The sequence below is a fragment of the Siphateles boraxobius genome, unplaced genomic scaffold (genome assembly GCF_051911475.1).
Source record: "Siphateles boraxobius isolate OS27281-9 unplaced genomic scaffold, OSU_SipBor_1 25, whole genome shotgun sequence".
Taxonomy (NCBI): Eukaryota; Metazoa; Chordata; class Actinopteri; order Cypriniformes; family Leuciscidae; genus Siphateles; species Siphateles boraxobius.
Window position 1 is genome coordinate 26,276,349 of NW_027508866.1, and position 16,598 is coordinate 26,292,946.

Here is a 16,598-nt window from a genome sequence, read left to right on the forward strand (position 1 = left end):
GGTTTTTGGGGTGATATATGACTTTTTTTGTGAGATGAACCATAATTCCCATGAATCCTGTAGATTAGTTATACGATAAGTAGTTGTGATTAGTAACTGAGGGCAGAGTGTGTGGTGTTGTTTACATGTCTGCTGCCAGTGGTTGTCCTGCTGGTCGTGTGTGTGTTTGCTGCTCTGCTTCTCCTTCAGGCTGATGTAAATCTGCTGTTTTCTCTCCTGCTCCAGCCTCCTCAGCTCCTCCTCAGCCTTACGCCTCTCCTCCTGACTCACACACACAGACACAGACACACAGACACAGACACACACACACACACACACACACACACACACACACACACACACACACACACACACACAGACACAGACACAGACACAGAGACACAGAGACACACACACACACACACACACACACACACACACACACACACACACACACACACACACACACACACACACACACACACACACACACACACACACACACACACACACACACACACACACACACAATGAGACCAGGGCAGAAAGTGTGTGTGTGTGTGTGTGTGTGTGTGTGTGTGTGTGTGTGTGTGTGTGTGTGTGTGTCTGTGTCTGTGTCTGTGTCTGTGTCTGTGTGTGTGTGTGTGTGGGTGTGTGTGTGTGTGTGAGTCAGTGCGTTTGTGACAGCAGTACCTTGAGTTCCTCGTCTGCTCTTCTCTGTTCCTCTCTGGCCTTCAGCTGATCCGACAACACAACCTGCTCCGGCTCAAGGTGCAGTCCAGAGAAACGCTTCTCCAGCTCAGCTTCTTTCCTAGCCCTGGACAATTATAAGTGGAAAAACACATTAAAACATGCAGGCCAGTTGCATAGGTTATTAGAGGTCATTAATTATTAACAGAAGAACAGTTGCTCTGAGAGGAGAGCGTGAATGTCAGTAAGAACATTCATAATGAAATGACAAAACATAAGTGCTCATGTACACACACACACACACACACACACACGCACACACACACACACACACACACACACACACACACACACACACACACACACACACACACACACACACACACACACACACAAACACACACACACAAAGAGAAAAAATCCTTTTGCTCACTGTCTAGTTGTCAACGTGAAAAGAAAAGCAGTCAAACGTGTTTTCCCACATATTTTCCATGATATATATCAGACAGCTATCAGTTTGTGTTAATGTTGCATAAACCGTTATTGTCACTAGTTATTATGACTGGATAAAAGAGCACATTTGTCTCACACCTGATGTTAAATACTGTAGAAGCCTCTTCAGGTTTTGCCCTTTGGCTCAGTGCAGTTATCTACAACACACATTGCATCATGGAAATACAGATCATACAGGTTGTGCTTGAACTGATATACGCCAAAACTGTGATTATCATAATCTCACATCAGAAGTGCCTCTAAAAACAGTTCTGTCTGAAAGTCCCACTGACGAGATCAAGCACACGAAGAGGAACTGAACGCACAAGCCCTGTGTTGATAACATTCCTTTACACTGGTCAAATATTAAACTAGTGTTAACCGAGTGGATTACTCTGTAGTTTATGCCAAACAAAACATTTCCAAAGAATATTTATAGTTCAATTCAGCTGTAAAGCAGCTCCAGAAGACGAGTCATTATTCTGCTCAAGAAAAGATTATTTTCTGATTTATTTTTATTTTACTACATTTTCATCACTTTTATTGATTATTTTATTATTCTTTATTTTGTAATCATCATTTATAGATTTTTGCTAAAAATGTATATTTTACTTTTTAAACTTATAATTTTTCATTGGTCCAGATCAGAGAAAATATTCTCTTTGATTATTTGTATTTCATCAGTTTTTACCACTGAAATAATCTCTTTTGTTTTGTTTTGATTTTGAGGTAAGAATATAACTTTTTGACCAAAACTGTATTTCGTTTAGTCCTTAAACTTTTGCAGATAAAATCATATAACTTATATTAGACTAAATTGTAGTTTTTCTGGCAAATGTTATGTATTTTTACTTTTAATTTTAAATTCAAACCATTATGCTAATACAGCTAGCTAAACACTGGGGTGAGCTGTAACAGTTTACAGAGTTACAACAATCCCCGGTTACACTTTATTTTCAGGTGTCAGTGTTACACTGTAATTATACATTTCAGTACTGAGTAATAATAATTAACTATATGTATTTACTATAGGGTTAGATTTGGGTTTGTTATAGGGTTAGTTGCATATAATTATGCATGCCTAATTTATAGTTAGTACCACAGTAACTACATGTAACGTGTAACAATGACACTCTAAAATAAAGTTTTACCTTTACATACATCTCAGGACAGTTTCCTTGTAATAATCTTACAGAATGGCTGGATAATGGAAATGAAAGACAGATAAAGGTGTGACGGACAGTGTTTAAAAAAAGGAAGTTGAGAGGTTTTAAAGAAGGGCAGGACAGACAGATCAGTTGTTAAAAAAGCCCGTGGTGAGGATTATGAGACCTCAGACAATGAAATTGTTGAATGAAATTGTGTGTATGGAAACATTTGGAAACTAAGCCAAAGCAAGTGTGTGTAAAATTTGCCCAATGCAGTTTCTGTGGCCAGCAAGCCTGCACCCCAGAGTTAACAACATTCATGTGTCAGCATTGTGAATCTGATATTATAATATTCACACACAGACACACAATCTCACTGAATCTCCTTTGTTTTTAGTTAGATCTACGTGTTCTTTACACAGTACACTGCAGTTGAGTGTTCATTAAGGAAGTTTGTTCTAGTAGACTCATTTACATACACAACACACACACTCCGGAGTCTAAAATTACTCTCCAGAACATTCTGGTTCATGGTGCCTTGCTGGTGGAATGATCTCCCCACCCTCATCTGGAATGCAGAATCCCTGACAACAATCAAAAGACAGCTAAAAACTCTTTCCTTTTCCCTGAATCCCTCCCTTGTCTGGCTTATGCTACTCTAAGCAATTTCTGAAACTTTTAATTTTGAGCAATTCTTGCGTTGTTTGTCTCTTCATGTTGACTCGCTTGCTGTATTCCTCATTTGTAAGTCGCTTTGGATAAAGGCGCCTGCTAAATTACTAAATGGCAAAGTGGATTTAAGTTATGGTCAGTCACAGAGAGAGGCGTGTTTTAGGTTGTTCAAATGGATTGATCAGTAAATCTATTTTTGTAGCATATTGCATAATGTGGCCTCTGTTTTATTTGTCTAATTGCTACAACTTACCCCAGCATGCGTTACAAACTACCTCGGTAGTAACTGTAACAAAGGCACACAATGTATTTGACATCAACTCATAAGGGCTGTGATATTCTTACAGAGGTTGGCATTGTAGTAAAAATTTGAGCACTCTATAGCTCAAAAATAAAGATGCTGAAGCTGAATTTACAGTAATATCTTCAGAATTACTGAGAAGTCTTGTTTCACATATAATTCTTTTGAAGTGTTGGTGCTTAATGTAACACTATCTAGTGTAAATGATAAATCACGTTTGAGATTTGTGCTGGCTACTGTATACAGGCCACCAGGGTACCATACAGACTTTATCAAAGAATTTGCTGATTCTCCTGTATACTTCATTTAGCCAAGGCTGCAAAGCCGACTCCGTTTTACAAATATGTTAGAACTATCACTTCTGCCACTAAAGATTGCTTTACTAATAATATTCTTGATCAGTTTCATCTCCTCAGCATCCCAGATAGCTTAAAAGAACTCGATATTGCGACAGAAACATTTTACTCTCTCTTTTCCAGCATTTTAGACACAGTTGGTCCTTTGCACTTAAAGAAGATTAAAGAAAATAGTCCAACACCATGGTACAATGAGAACACTCAATGCATAGCTGATGTAAAAAACTGGATGACTAGTAATTTCCTACTACTTAATTCTGAAAAAACAGAGATTCTAATTATTGGACAAAAAAAATCCTCACGTAATAACCTAGAATACTGTTTAAGACTTGATGGCTGCTCTGTCAAGTCCTTGTCGTCGGTTAGGAACCTGTGTTTGCTCTTTGATACCAATCTTTCATTTGAATGTCACGTGTATAGTGTCTGTAAAACAGCATTCTTCCATTTAAAAAAAATATCTAAATGACGTCATATTCTCTCTATGACAAATGCAGAACAATTAGTTCATGCGTTCGTAACATCAAGGCTAGATTATTGTAATGCTATTATGGGTGGTTTCCCTGCACGCTTAATAAACAAAATACAGCTGGTCCAAAATGCAGCCGCTAGAGTTCTTACCAGAACCAGGAAGTATGACCATATTAGCCCTGTTCTGTCAACTCTGCATTGGCTCCCTAATAAACATTGTATAAATTTTAAAAAATTGCTGATTACCTACAAAGCACTAAATGGTTTAGCTCCCCAGTACTTGAGCGAGCTCTTAACGCATTATAGTCCTTCACACTATTGGGATCTCAAAATTCTGGCCAGTTGATAATACCTAGAATATCAAAATCAACTGCTGTAGATCCTTTTCCTATTTAGCAACGAAACTTTGGAACAATCTTCCTAACATTGTCTGGGAAGCAAACACACTCTGTCAGTTTAAATCTAGACTAAAAACACATCACTTTAACCTTACATACACATAACACATTATAAACTTCTATAATTCAATGTTAGGCTGCATAGATTAGGTCAGCCGGAACCGGGAACACTTCCCATGTATCCTGATGTACTCGTTACATCGTAAGAAAGATGGCGTCTATGCTAATATGTTAAGGATGGCGTCTATGCTAGTCTCTCCCCTGTGAAGGCCTCCTTCCCTTCCCTTTACCTCTGTACAGATAAAACTTTGTCAAAATAATTCCAGTTCACATGGCTACACGGAAGCGATAAATAATTCAGTATTATACATTTTTCAAGGGCAGACAAGTAACTTGTTGAGGTCAATTTGTAAAGAAAGACTACACGTCTGCGCACATATATATTCAAACGCGCATATCTATAGACTAAACACGTAATACACATGTGCACGCCATCAGTGTTTTCACAGGTTTGCGTTTTTGAAGTTTGCGTAGAGATATCTTTTTTTTCACAAAGAGACATATTTTTGCGAATACAGCTAATAACTAATGATCTTTGCAATGGAAGTGAATCAATCTAAACTACCTTTAGCTGGACATTAACTTTATTCTAGAGCTCCTGTAAAGCCAAAACAATCTCTGTTACTTTAATTTCCTATTATCACTGTAAAGCTGCTTTGAAACAATCTATATTGTTAAAAGCGCTATAAAAGAAGGTGACTTGACTTGAAGTCAAAAGTGTTACATCAATATCCGATCTGCCTATAGCGAGAGTGTAGTTATGTTTGCGCTGCATGAATGAAGAGTGTGTGTGTGTGTGTGTGTGTGTATGTTTCACCTGAGCTGCTCAGCCTCTCTCTGCGCCTGCAGCGCTGCTCTCTCACCCATGATCTCGTCACAGATTTGATCGTAAGGTTTGTCGTCACGATGTTCTCCCATCACCCAAACCCACACATCATCATCAAGACCCTTCATCCATGACACAAACTTTCCTGAAACTGCACACACAAACACACACACACACTTAACACGTGCCACTGAATGAAACTAATAAACGTCTACGTGACTACACCGAATCTGACAGAGACCATTGCAAACCCATTTGTTCTGGTCAGGAGTATCGTGAGTGCCTGAAGTAGAAGTAGAACGATCAGTTAACTGTCGAGGATCGGTCATGTGGAAACTGATTGGATAATGAAAGACTGAACGAGACACTAAATACCTATTATTAAACATGAACATCCAGCAAAAAAAGGAAAGCTGTTTCAGAGGAAGAACAATCAATATATTGACATATTTGTTTCTTTGGAATAATGTGAATCAACATATCGTTAATAAAAGCCCCATTAGGATGGTAATTGTTTCTCATGGGGTCCTAATGTATTTTCAACATTTACAGGTGCTAGTCTGTGATTTTATTGCTGTTCGTATCCACATCTCTGAGTTTACAAGAAGAGATCACTTAAAAATTCACTGTTTAAATCCTTTTTTTTCACTGCTGAGCACCGTACGAAAATTGTAGTGCTTTAGATACATTTCTAGCCTTTTATTTCTGAAATGCTGGAAGAACAATATTATTTCATATCACCGCTCAAAGGAGAAAGAGAAGAAAAGCACGTAAACATTTGAAATTATGGCAGCAATTATATACATTAAAAATATAATCCAAGCTGTTTTATGTTAACCTCATGTAAATAACAGGCTGTGTTAACTTATTTCTGTGAAATCCCACATTTTTAAAATAACATCCATCATTTTGAGGTAAAATACAAGACAGAAAACCCTAACTATAGTGCGACTATCTTCCTATTTTTAAAACGAATCAAATAATAAATAGGATATTATTAAGTTAAATATGAATTGAATTAATTCTTATTATTCGAAGCATAAACACTTTATTTACAGCAGACAATCATGTGACTGACCACGTTACCGGGTTCATAGGATCACAAAACTCGCTCCTCCACCGTCAGTAAATCTCCATCTGAATGCATGAGTTTATCACTGACGTGCCATGCACATTTATTTTTACAGACAGAGAAACAATTCCTGTCTGGACAGGGCTATAGACTGTAAAAGGGCATTCTGATTTCATATTGACTTTAATATCCTCTCAACTGTTTCTCCTGAACAGATCTATTAGGCCTACCTTTATAAAACTCTTGTCAGTCAAAATCAGAAATCCATAAATTTCTGGTAATATGTACGACAGATCCTCTGCCCTGTATATTCACATCTTATTGACAGTAAGGATGTGTAAATGAAAACCTTTTCTGTCTTTCACATGTGCAGCCTCCTCCTTCTCCAGCTGTGTCTCTCGTTCTCTCCATCTCCTGATCTGCTCTTCTCTCATCTTGAGGAACAGCACCTGTTTCTGCTCCTCGTTGAGCTCGGACAGCAGCTCCGGCTCGATGTACATGTCAGCCAGGATCTGCTGCAGCATCTTCACGCTTCACTCACAAACACACGGCTCACAGAACGGGCGTCTACTGGTCTCTGTAAAACAGATTCAAAAGAAGAAGTAACACCACAGTACGTCATGCAGAGTAAACTATCCCAGAGAGAGAGGGCTGATAGAGTATTTACAGACAGAAACATCAAACATACTATACAAATGTTACTTTTCAATGGGTTTGTGAAAGTAAATAACTTGGGTTGTTGTTATATTTAAAAAATTCTGTATAATTGTAAATATAAACCTTTAATTATGCTGTAATGTTGAATGACTATTAAAAAATTGAAGGGATCAAAGGATACTGGCCTTCATTCATAGTAGGCTACTTAGTTTAAAAAAACACTACTACAACAAAACCCCTAAAAAAACAGTATTGTACCATAATTCAATTCTGCTAAATAAAAGTAAAAGAGGGATATCGGTCAATCTCGACACACATATATTCAAACAAACAAACAGAAATCTGATAAAGTCAACATTTGAATGTAAATAAGGAACAGGAAACGGGACAAAGAGCCGTCAATCAATCAATGGCAGCGACGTGGCTGACACGCGCTGACTTACCGCTTCATACACGCTCGCGTTACTCACGCGAGGAGGACCAGTCCAGAGCACCAGCTGGACAGATACAGAACAATCTCTGCTGAGGATCAAGCTTAGAGCTCTTGATACCTGTACAGAAAGGTAAATGTCGAGTGAAGTCTGTGGTAATGTACTACACACCCTTAATTCCAAGTTACAGGTCAAACTGAGTTCCCTCCTCCTACACACTTCGGCTGCTGCTGTCAAACTTTATGAAAGCTGTTTTATAGCCTATTCGTTAAGTATTATCAACACGGAATCTCTCCAATACACATCAATCTCGTATTTATACATGCAACTTTAAAATTATTAAAAATAAAAATATGACAAAGTGCACGCGGTTGCTGTAGTAGGGTCTAACTCCAACTTTCTTTCACACGTGTGACCATATTCATCCCGCAGTTTAGCGACCCTCAGTGCAGATCATGATAAAAGCGTGTGGAGGATGGTTTTAGTGACGTCTGACACGGATTGGTGGAATTTGACCGTCAAATTGTGACTTTCAACTAAGAACAACAACAACAAAAAATCAGGAAACAGTATAAATAAATAAATCGTGACTGAGAATGATCCATTTTTCTACATCAATACAGCGTCCATCAACAGGTTTTGCAGTTTATTGATGTGTGCACTAGGTGGCGCACGTGTCACAAATCTCCTGTGAAACTGCACACATACTCGATGCTCATGCTGTGCCCTATTTATAAGCTTTATCTTTTAGATAGACCTGTGCATGAAGTGCTTACACACACACACACACACACACACACACACACACACGCACACACGCACGCACGCACGCACGCACGCACGCACACACACACACACACACACACACACACACACACACACACACACAAACACACGAAACACACACACATATACCATGAAACAATCACAGGACACAAAACACTTACAAAATATATTATTAAATCAATAAACTGCCACCTCCATTGAGTTATTGACTAAAACTAATTGATTTGAAAAGACAAAAAACCGCTGTTTATTACAATGTTCAAATAAAGCAAAAATGATAAACTCATTTTTATTAAAAGTATCCTATCTGTTTTTATAGGCCTATTAGTGATAAAACAGCACAGAGTCACTCAGAGCATACGAGATGAGAGACAAGAACGTGAATTAAGAAGGAAAAAGATAAAAAAACAAGATTTTCTTAAACTCGCTCAAGTCATTTACATAAATGAGCATTCACAAAGTGATTAGAAGTGATATATTAAAGATATGGGAGTGGGTTTGGTTTGAATAGGTCTATTATTTGGTTCATATTAATTACTTGTGATAATGCCTTATCATTACTTCAAAAAGCAGTTCCCTGAAGGTTATTACAACTATTTTGAAAATGTGGATAAAATCATATCTTCAAAATGGATCAATCCGTTTCAGATAACTGTGGATTCTGATGTACACTGCAGTTTGTAAAATATCTTTGTGTTTGTTGAGAAAGACGTCTTCTCGCCAGAACAAGCTTGATAATGAGCCGTTTCTTTACAAGAGAAAGCACAAAAATAATTATTCTGTACATACATGTGCATCCCAGAGTGTTGACAAATAATATCCATTTTTCAGCTATATGTAGCTGATGTATTATATAGTTTGGGTCCCGTAACTGTTTATTATTTTATGTTTTTAAACTTTTTTTAAGAATCTTTTAGCTTTTAGAGTGACAAAGGATTTTGTTTCGTGATCAAATATTTCATGTAGTCTCCCAGTTAATAAGAGCTCATAAAACAGCATATATAATATATAAATATTTAATGAATTACATCTGTTCACCTTGCAGGACACTGCTGTCACTTCAACTGCCAACATAACTGTGAGTAAGGGCTCAGCATTAAGGATGTTTTCCCTAAAGGAATACAAAATATATTTGTTAGCAATGCTCTTTATATTTGGTAGAAATATCCATATTTTTATAATCTTATTTTAATGTATTTACAAAATTTTGTATTTAACTATAAATTAAACTATAATTTAATCACTAGTCATTTTGCAATTTTAACAAAATTGTTAGCAAGTTTGATACCTTGACAAATCAGCAGGATTTGAAACAATGTAGAACACAGAAACACAAATGTTTGCAAGGTATTCAAGTAGATCGAAAATAAACAGAATACAGGATTAAAGCATGCAAATTTCAGTGGCAGTGCAGCTGGTGTCAGTTCTGTCACACACTGACCCTGGGTCAGCGGACCGCTCTTATCGCTGAGCACTGCTGAGGCACGATTATTTGCAAAAGTAAAACTGATTTTGAGCAAACTCAACTGAAACAGGCCTTTTACATAGAAACCCAGAAACTTTTAAAAAGCTTTTTCCAGATTTTTTTTCCCTTCTGTTTAAAAATTATTTACCATTTGCTGCTTTTATTTATGTTGCTTTTTTCAATTAATTGTCAAGTGGTGATAAATCACTTTATTAAAACATTTTTACTTAATATGCCTATTTCTGAGTTATCACCTAATCTCATTTATTATGGACTATATTGTGGTTCACTATGTGTACAATTATTGCATTTGAGTTTTCCACAGTTTTCCACATCAGCATGACTGTTTACATCAACCCATATTTGCGCCGATATTTTCAAAAACACTCTAAAAGCGTTTGCAATAGTATAAGTTTAAGGAAGAAGGCATTTCCTGCTTCATTCTGGAATGGAGCTCTGTAATTTACCCATGTTTATATGAGGCTGTGATGATATCTGGCTGGGGCTTCATGTGGCCTTGGATGTTGGATATATCAAGGGTGTAATTAGTAGTGATCCATGATGGTTTACATATTTGTCCCATTTGATGTCAGCAGTGTTGGGAGGTGGAGTGTTACAGCATGAGCCAATCGCTGGCTGATGGTGGGACAGTGGGGGGAAGATAATCACAGACAAACACCTCAAGGCTTATTCATTTTTGAAAGCTGAACTGCACTAAAGTTTCATGGTTGCAGTTTTTGCTGGTAGGGCTTATTGTGCTTAGGGGGTTAAGGCTTATAAATGTGATTTGGTGAATTGCCGAACTTCTTTAAACCAGATAACTGAGAATATATTTGGCCTCTGTCCTATAAAGGCCCATGACGTTACCTTCTCTAGTGATGTCTATATAGTAACTGGCTTTTTTGAGCAGAACAAATGGTGCAAACTGCTAGTGCAGGCAGTCATTGGAAAGGCTCTCATTTTCATGATTTAAAGATGATGTGTGTAAATTTCTGGATTAATCCCAATGAGCTTTCAGATGTTAATAGTTTGACTTCCTAAAGAGTGTAACACTATGATTCTGTGGCGTCTCCGCATGTTAAAGGACATGAGTTAGACTGTTTCTCTGACCAATAGAAGACTGGGGGCGGAGCAGAATTGAGGTGAATTTTCATGTGTGAAATCTAGTAATTTTAATAGTAATTTGGTATTTCGCATAAGGGAGAAAATATTCCCCCGCAGATTTTGTTACAGGTTCAAGTTGGTCATGCAGATTCATCACATTGACCAGCAGAAAGATGCTTGGTTTGAAGGTGACTTCTGTGTGAGCTTTGCTTCATACATCAGTACAATCTCGGCAATAGACAATGGACCTTTTTCCTGCAAAATATGACCTCAAATTTAGCTAATGTGACCTTTATATGGTCGAATGAGTGTTTGGGAAACCTGTTTGGAAACAATGCATTTAAAGGGGTGGTAATGTTGCTGTTTGAGAATAAACAACATCTGCAAAGTTACAGCGCTCAAAGTTCAAGCAAAGGGAGATATTTGCTTTTTAAAAATTCAATTTCTAAGGACTACAGCAAACAGCCGGTTTTGGACTGCACAACATTCCTCGGGAGTTGCTGACCTCAGCATAACCCATTATTTACATAAACCCCTCCTGCGAGAATACTTAATAAGGCAATACCGTCGAAACGCTGCTGTTATTTTCATCCGGATTGCAGGTCCACTTTGTTCAGCCTTCCTAGGGACGAGGGAGTTAGGGATCAATGGTTAAAATTTATTTTTAACACGGTCCCTCATAATTATGATCCAAATCTCGCTCTCTGTGCTGAACATTTTACGGAGGAAAGCTTCCACAATCGTGGCAAGCTCAATGTAGGATTCGCACATCGGCTTGTCCTGAAAGATGGAGCAGTTCCAACTTTAAAAACAGAAGCTTTTGTTTACGAGCCACCCACAACCTGTAAGTATGATTTATTTTTCGTCTGTGTTTTCCTGTAATAGTTTGTATTGTTAATTGTACGTTGTAGCAAGGAAGTAAACAAATGACAACTCTCTTTGTCTCTGCTGGTTTGTTAAATGCTCATTCATACTTAACGTTATCCGACAAACACCTAACGTTACAAACTTTTTTTTAATCTCAACAGCGAACTTGGAATTAGTGTAAATTATTCTTTGATTAGAGCTTTTATGTTTATCTACATGCTTGTTTACTACAGGCATGCTAAACATGGTTCTGTGTTTGATTTGGCAGCCGATGTTTAGTGTTCGTTTTGGGTTAAGTTAATAGTTCTGTCGACAGATATTTGTCTACAATCGTTCTAAAAATACAAAAGTAACGGTGGCATACAGTCAGAAACGATCACTATAGATCCGGAGTCTTTACTCAAAAAAATCCCTTTGAGGACTGTAGTATAATTTGTTAGAACGATTATATGAAATTCTTGTTTATGAAGCTTATTTTTTTGTAATTCTATAATAATTAGTACAATTAAATAACAGCATATCTAAAAAGTAATGAGAAAACAACAACAAAAAAACCTTTCTGAAACGTCGTTTAACAGCCGTTCTTGAACAGGTTCTGCTCGATCATCATCACTAACGTTTCCCCAACTACCGGTAAAGGTAAGGGGCGTGACGTTTCCGGGAAACAAGCACTAGATTGTTAGCGAATCACAACACACTGGGCCAGCTAACCAATCTGAGCCCATTGCATAGTTTTGAGGGACTGGCTTCATAGAACCAGGAAACCATCTGACTGTTTTTAGAAGGAGGGGCAGGGCAGTGTAGAATAAAGGTAAAATATATGAAGCATGAACACGTTACACTGCACCCCACAAACACAGTCAAGCCTTCAAAAAATGCGTTTTACCACCCCTTTAAGGATGCTTTCACTCTAGCAGTTCTGGTGCACATCTGGGTTCAGTTCATTTGGATGATGTGAAGGCTGTGTTCTCAAGTGCGCACCTACAAACCCAACCTGAGTCCGCATAAAAAGGGTGGTCTTGGCAATGCAGGTTCATGTGAACTCTGGTACGGTTCGCTAGTGATTTGAAAGCAATCGTAAATCGCAATCGCGGAAGTGAACCACTATTGGTGGCATATTATTGGATAAAACTGTGTGCTTGTGTGTGTGTTCTCACTCATTGTCCTGACAAGCGTGAGTGACACACTGCAATGAGAATTTGCGGTAGTTGCAAGTGCCGTTATGTGTTGGCACTTTAAAATCAAAACCAAAGGTTCAAAACCAACATATAAAAGTGAGGTGAGCAATGCTATGCCGTTTACCACCTTCTGCTACGTCGTCATTACCAAACAACAGAAGTAAACAGCTGCTGCTTTGATGATGCACAGCAGTTTGGACCCCAAATATTATAATGTGAACACAATCCAGCAGGGGGCGGGGAGGGGATGCAACCCAACTGTGTTTGGAGCAGGAAATTGCACCAAGTGTGAAAACACCCTAAAGGTACGTTTACACGATATGCTTAAAACAAAACAAAAAAGTTTTGCCTTTGAATTTTCCCCTGTAGAGACGGCACCATTGTCAAAATGTTCCCCATTCACACGGATCCGTGAAAACAGCTAAAAACGCTGTATTCTGCTACCAGGCCATTAGATGGCGACAAAACACTATAGACTGGACACGTAATACGCCATGTGCATGACATCATCGTCTTTAGAAATTCACGTTTTTGTTGTTTACACAAAGAACCCGTTTTCAAAAGTTTGTGTTTTCAGGCAAAACGCCATTGTCTTGTAATTGAACGGCCAAAATGCATAAAACGTTTTTAGTTGAAAACGGTGTCATGTAAAAAGCCCCTAATACACTATTTATGAAGCCTGCTAATTTAATTGTAAAGCCATAGACATGTCACTGTAAAGTAAATGTTTGTCTCACGCATGGTGGTTAAAAAACTAAAACTATAAACTAAAGATTTGGAGTGTGGATTTTCCCTAGCCACAATCACCCTTGGTTTGCTCACTTGGGGCTTTAAAACATAACCCTAACCCATATCCCAATAATCTTGCTTCTTCCAGTGGAAGTTTACATAAGAGCAACTGTTCCAGGTCACGACCCCACAACAGAGCATTGAGTCCCATTATTGAGTTCAGCCAGATGGGAAGGAAGGTCAAAGCTGTTGACATAACGGAGTGAGGAGAAGGCAGTATCTCAGTGACTGAATGGATCCTCTGTGCGGGATCTGAGAGACCTCAGCTGTCCCTGAAACCCTTAAAGAATGACTGCTTGTGTCTGCGCCTGAATAGAAAGTGTTTGAAAAATAGTGAGAGTTTTATCTTCATCAGAACATGTTCATTGGAACAAAGATTGTCTTATTCTTCACAGGTCAAAATAATTCTGTGCAGATACAAAAGACATTTCCTCAGTTGGTCAGCAAGCACTGTGAGTGTCTATGGCAGATGTGTTTAAAGGGATAGTTCACCAAAAAATGAAAATTCTGTCAATATTTTCTCACCCTCATGTTGTTCCAACCCCGTAAGACCTTCGTTACTCTTCGGAACACGAATTAAGATATTTTTGATGAAATCTGAGAGTTGGATCACTCCTCCATAGGCTTCTAAGGGATTGAAACTTGCCAGCCTCGAAAAGTTATTAAAGACATCGTTAAAAATAGTCCAAGTGACTACAGTGGCTCAATCTTAAGTTTATCAAGCGACGAGAATACTTTTTGTGCGCAAAAACAAACAAAAATAACTTTATTTCAACTATTCATTTCCTTCTCTGTAGGCCTCTAGTCAGTTAACGTAGTGTGATTGTGTAGAGCTACGTCACACGTAGCTCTACAATTGGCTCACGCTGGTCATGTGGGTGATGCGTGTGACATATAACAACAGAAGCTGGAAGTGGGATGGATGAGTTGGGAGGGGTGGGTGAGTGGGGTTGAGAAACTGAGACAAACGGTGCGGTGAAGGTGGGTTCAGTGTAGATATACAGACGGGGAACGAGCTGATAAGTTGAGGCGTGGCATTTCTCGGGTCGACGGGGCAAATTCAGAGCATCTCAGGAAGCCGAAGTATGCGAGAAAGAACATACATTCTAATTTTTGGTCGATCGAAGGGCTCAAGTATGCGCATTGGAATTGGCTCAGGTGGTCAGAGGTTAAGGGCAAGCATTTAATGGTGAGGACTGGTTCTTGTTTTCGTAGACTTCTAATGAGCATAGATACGTGAGAGTTAGAAATGGAGTGGCATTGGTCGCTAGTGGCGAGTTTGTAGATAAAGTTGATTCCAGATAGGTAAGTCTGAATGGAGGGTTCCCTGATGTTTTGGTAGGAATGGGCATGAGTAACGAAGTTGCAGATGGACCAAACGTTCATTAGAGGAAATGAGAGTTGGTAGAAGGAGTGGTAAGCCTTAAAACAGTTCCAACCAGTCAAGTAAGCAGAGAGGGTACTCTGAGCGAGACCGTTGAGGATAGCTTCTCGTGAAGCGTATGAAAGGTCTTCCAACTGTGGATTTAGTTGAAGATGGTGGCTGAAAACGGTGGGACTGGCATGGGATGGATGTCTGATTCTGGAGCCAAGATTCTGAACCTCTGAAAAGAAAAACAAGACAATGAGACAGCTATGATATTGTGGTATCCTGGAATGTGTGCTGCTCGGATGATAAACTGGCGTTGCACCGATATTAGTGTCAGCCTGCGGACTAATTGCATGATAGCCGGGGAGCGGGATCTGCCTTTTTTTATGATTTCATCTACTGCCGAGTTGTCTGAGTGGCTGAGTATGGAATGTCTGGACCATTCATGCCACCAAAGGATGGCTGCTATGATGACGGGATTCATTTCATAAAGTGCGGATGAGGGAAGGTTTGGCTGCTGAATTAGACAGCTGAACTCTGATGGCCATTCGGAAGCGAACCAGCAGCTGCTGTAATAGCCGCCAAATCCGGTGGAAGGCGCTGAATCTATGTACAGCTGAATGTCTTCTGGCTGTGGGACATAGTCGTTATAAAAGAAGGATATGCCATTCCACGAAGACAGAAATTGCTGCCAGAGCCGGATTTCCATTTTGCAGGCTTTGTCCAAGGTGACTTTGTCATGTACAGAGGGGATTGTTGCGGCTTTTGATAGGCTATTAAAGTCTCCAGAATACATGGCAGCGGCTGGGACATCTGGCAGCGGGGACATCTGGGACAACGATGGAATCAGTCTGCTTGGAGGTGGCTTGTAGACGTCAACAATGGTAGTATCTTGCACATTCGTTGTGATCCATTCTACCTCTGCCCTTTCTGGGGATATTCCTATAGCTGACCAGGCTATAGCAGGCAGACTGTCATTGCGGACAAATGTAGCCATGCCATGGTGTTTATTGGCAATGTATCCGGCCAGGGTATACCCAGGGACCTTCAGGATGTTCTTGTTTTCAGGTCTCATGGGTCTCCTGCAGTAGAATCACCGTCACATTGTTTTTGTTGGCCATTTGCTCAAGTATGTTGGTCTTGGCGATAGTGAGTCCTTTGACGTTGAGCTGAAGGTCTGCGGAATGGCTTCAAAACGTCCTGCAAGAGGAATTCTTCTGACAACCTAGGAGTAATCTGGTGATGTCAAATCCTATTTATTTATATGGCGCTTTTTACAATAAAGATTGTTTCAAAGCAGCTTTACAGTGATAACAGGAAAATAATGCAACAAAGTTTGTTTCAAGAAGAAAATAGCGTCACAGTCCAGCTTAAGTTCAGTGATGTTTCATTTTAAAAAAAAAAAAAGTTATTAATTCAGTTAATTTATGTATAGCCACTTTGGAGAAAACCGCAATGTCATCGTCCAGCTCAGTTCAGTTCTCATATAA

General features: G+C 39.0%; 1 protein-coding gene across 5 annotated transcripts in view; it reads right to left on the reverse strand.

Annotated features, from left to right (window-relative positions):
* Positions 1-16,598, reverse strand: part of sh2d4a (SH2 domain containing 4A) — a 47,402-nt gene that overhangs the window by 6,244 nt on the left and 24,560 nt on the right. For 3 of the 5 annotated variants that reach the window (XM_077243383.1, XM_077243384.1, XM_077243386.1), the window contains exons 2-6: positions 7,563-7,670; positions 6,812-7,039; positions 5,382-5,541; positions 673-796; positions 126-261 (exon numbers count right to left, since the gene is read on the reverse strand). In XM_077243383.1, coding sequence (XP_077099498.1) covers positions 126-261; positions 673-796; positions 5,382-5,541; positions 6,812-6,986 — 595 coding nt within the window. In that variant the 5' untranslated portion in view covers positions 6,987-7,039; positions 7,563-7,670. Of the gene's footprint in view, positions 1-125; positions 262-672; positions 797-5,381; positions 5,542-6,811; positions 7,040-7,562; positions 7,713-7,769; positions 7,999-16,598 lie in introns of those variants that run through there. The other 2 variants (XM_077243385.1, XM_077243382.1) reach the window with 2 other exon arrangements.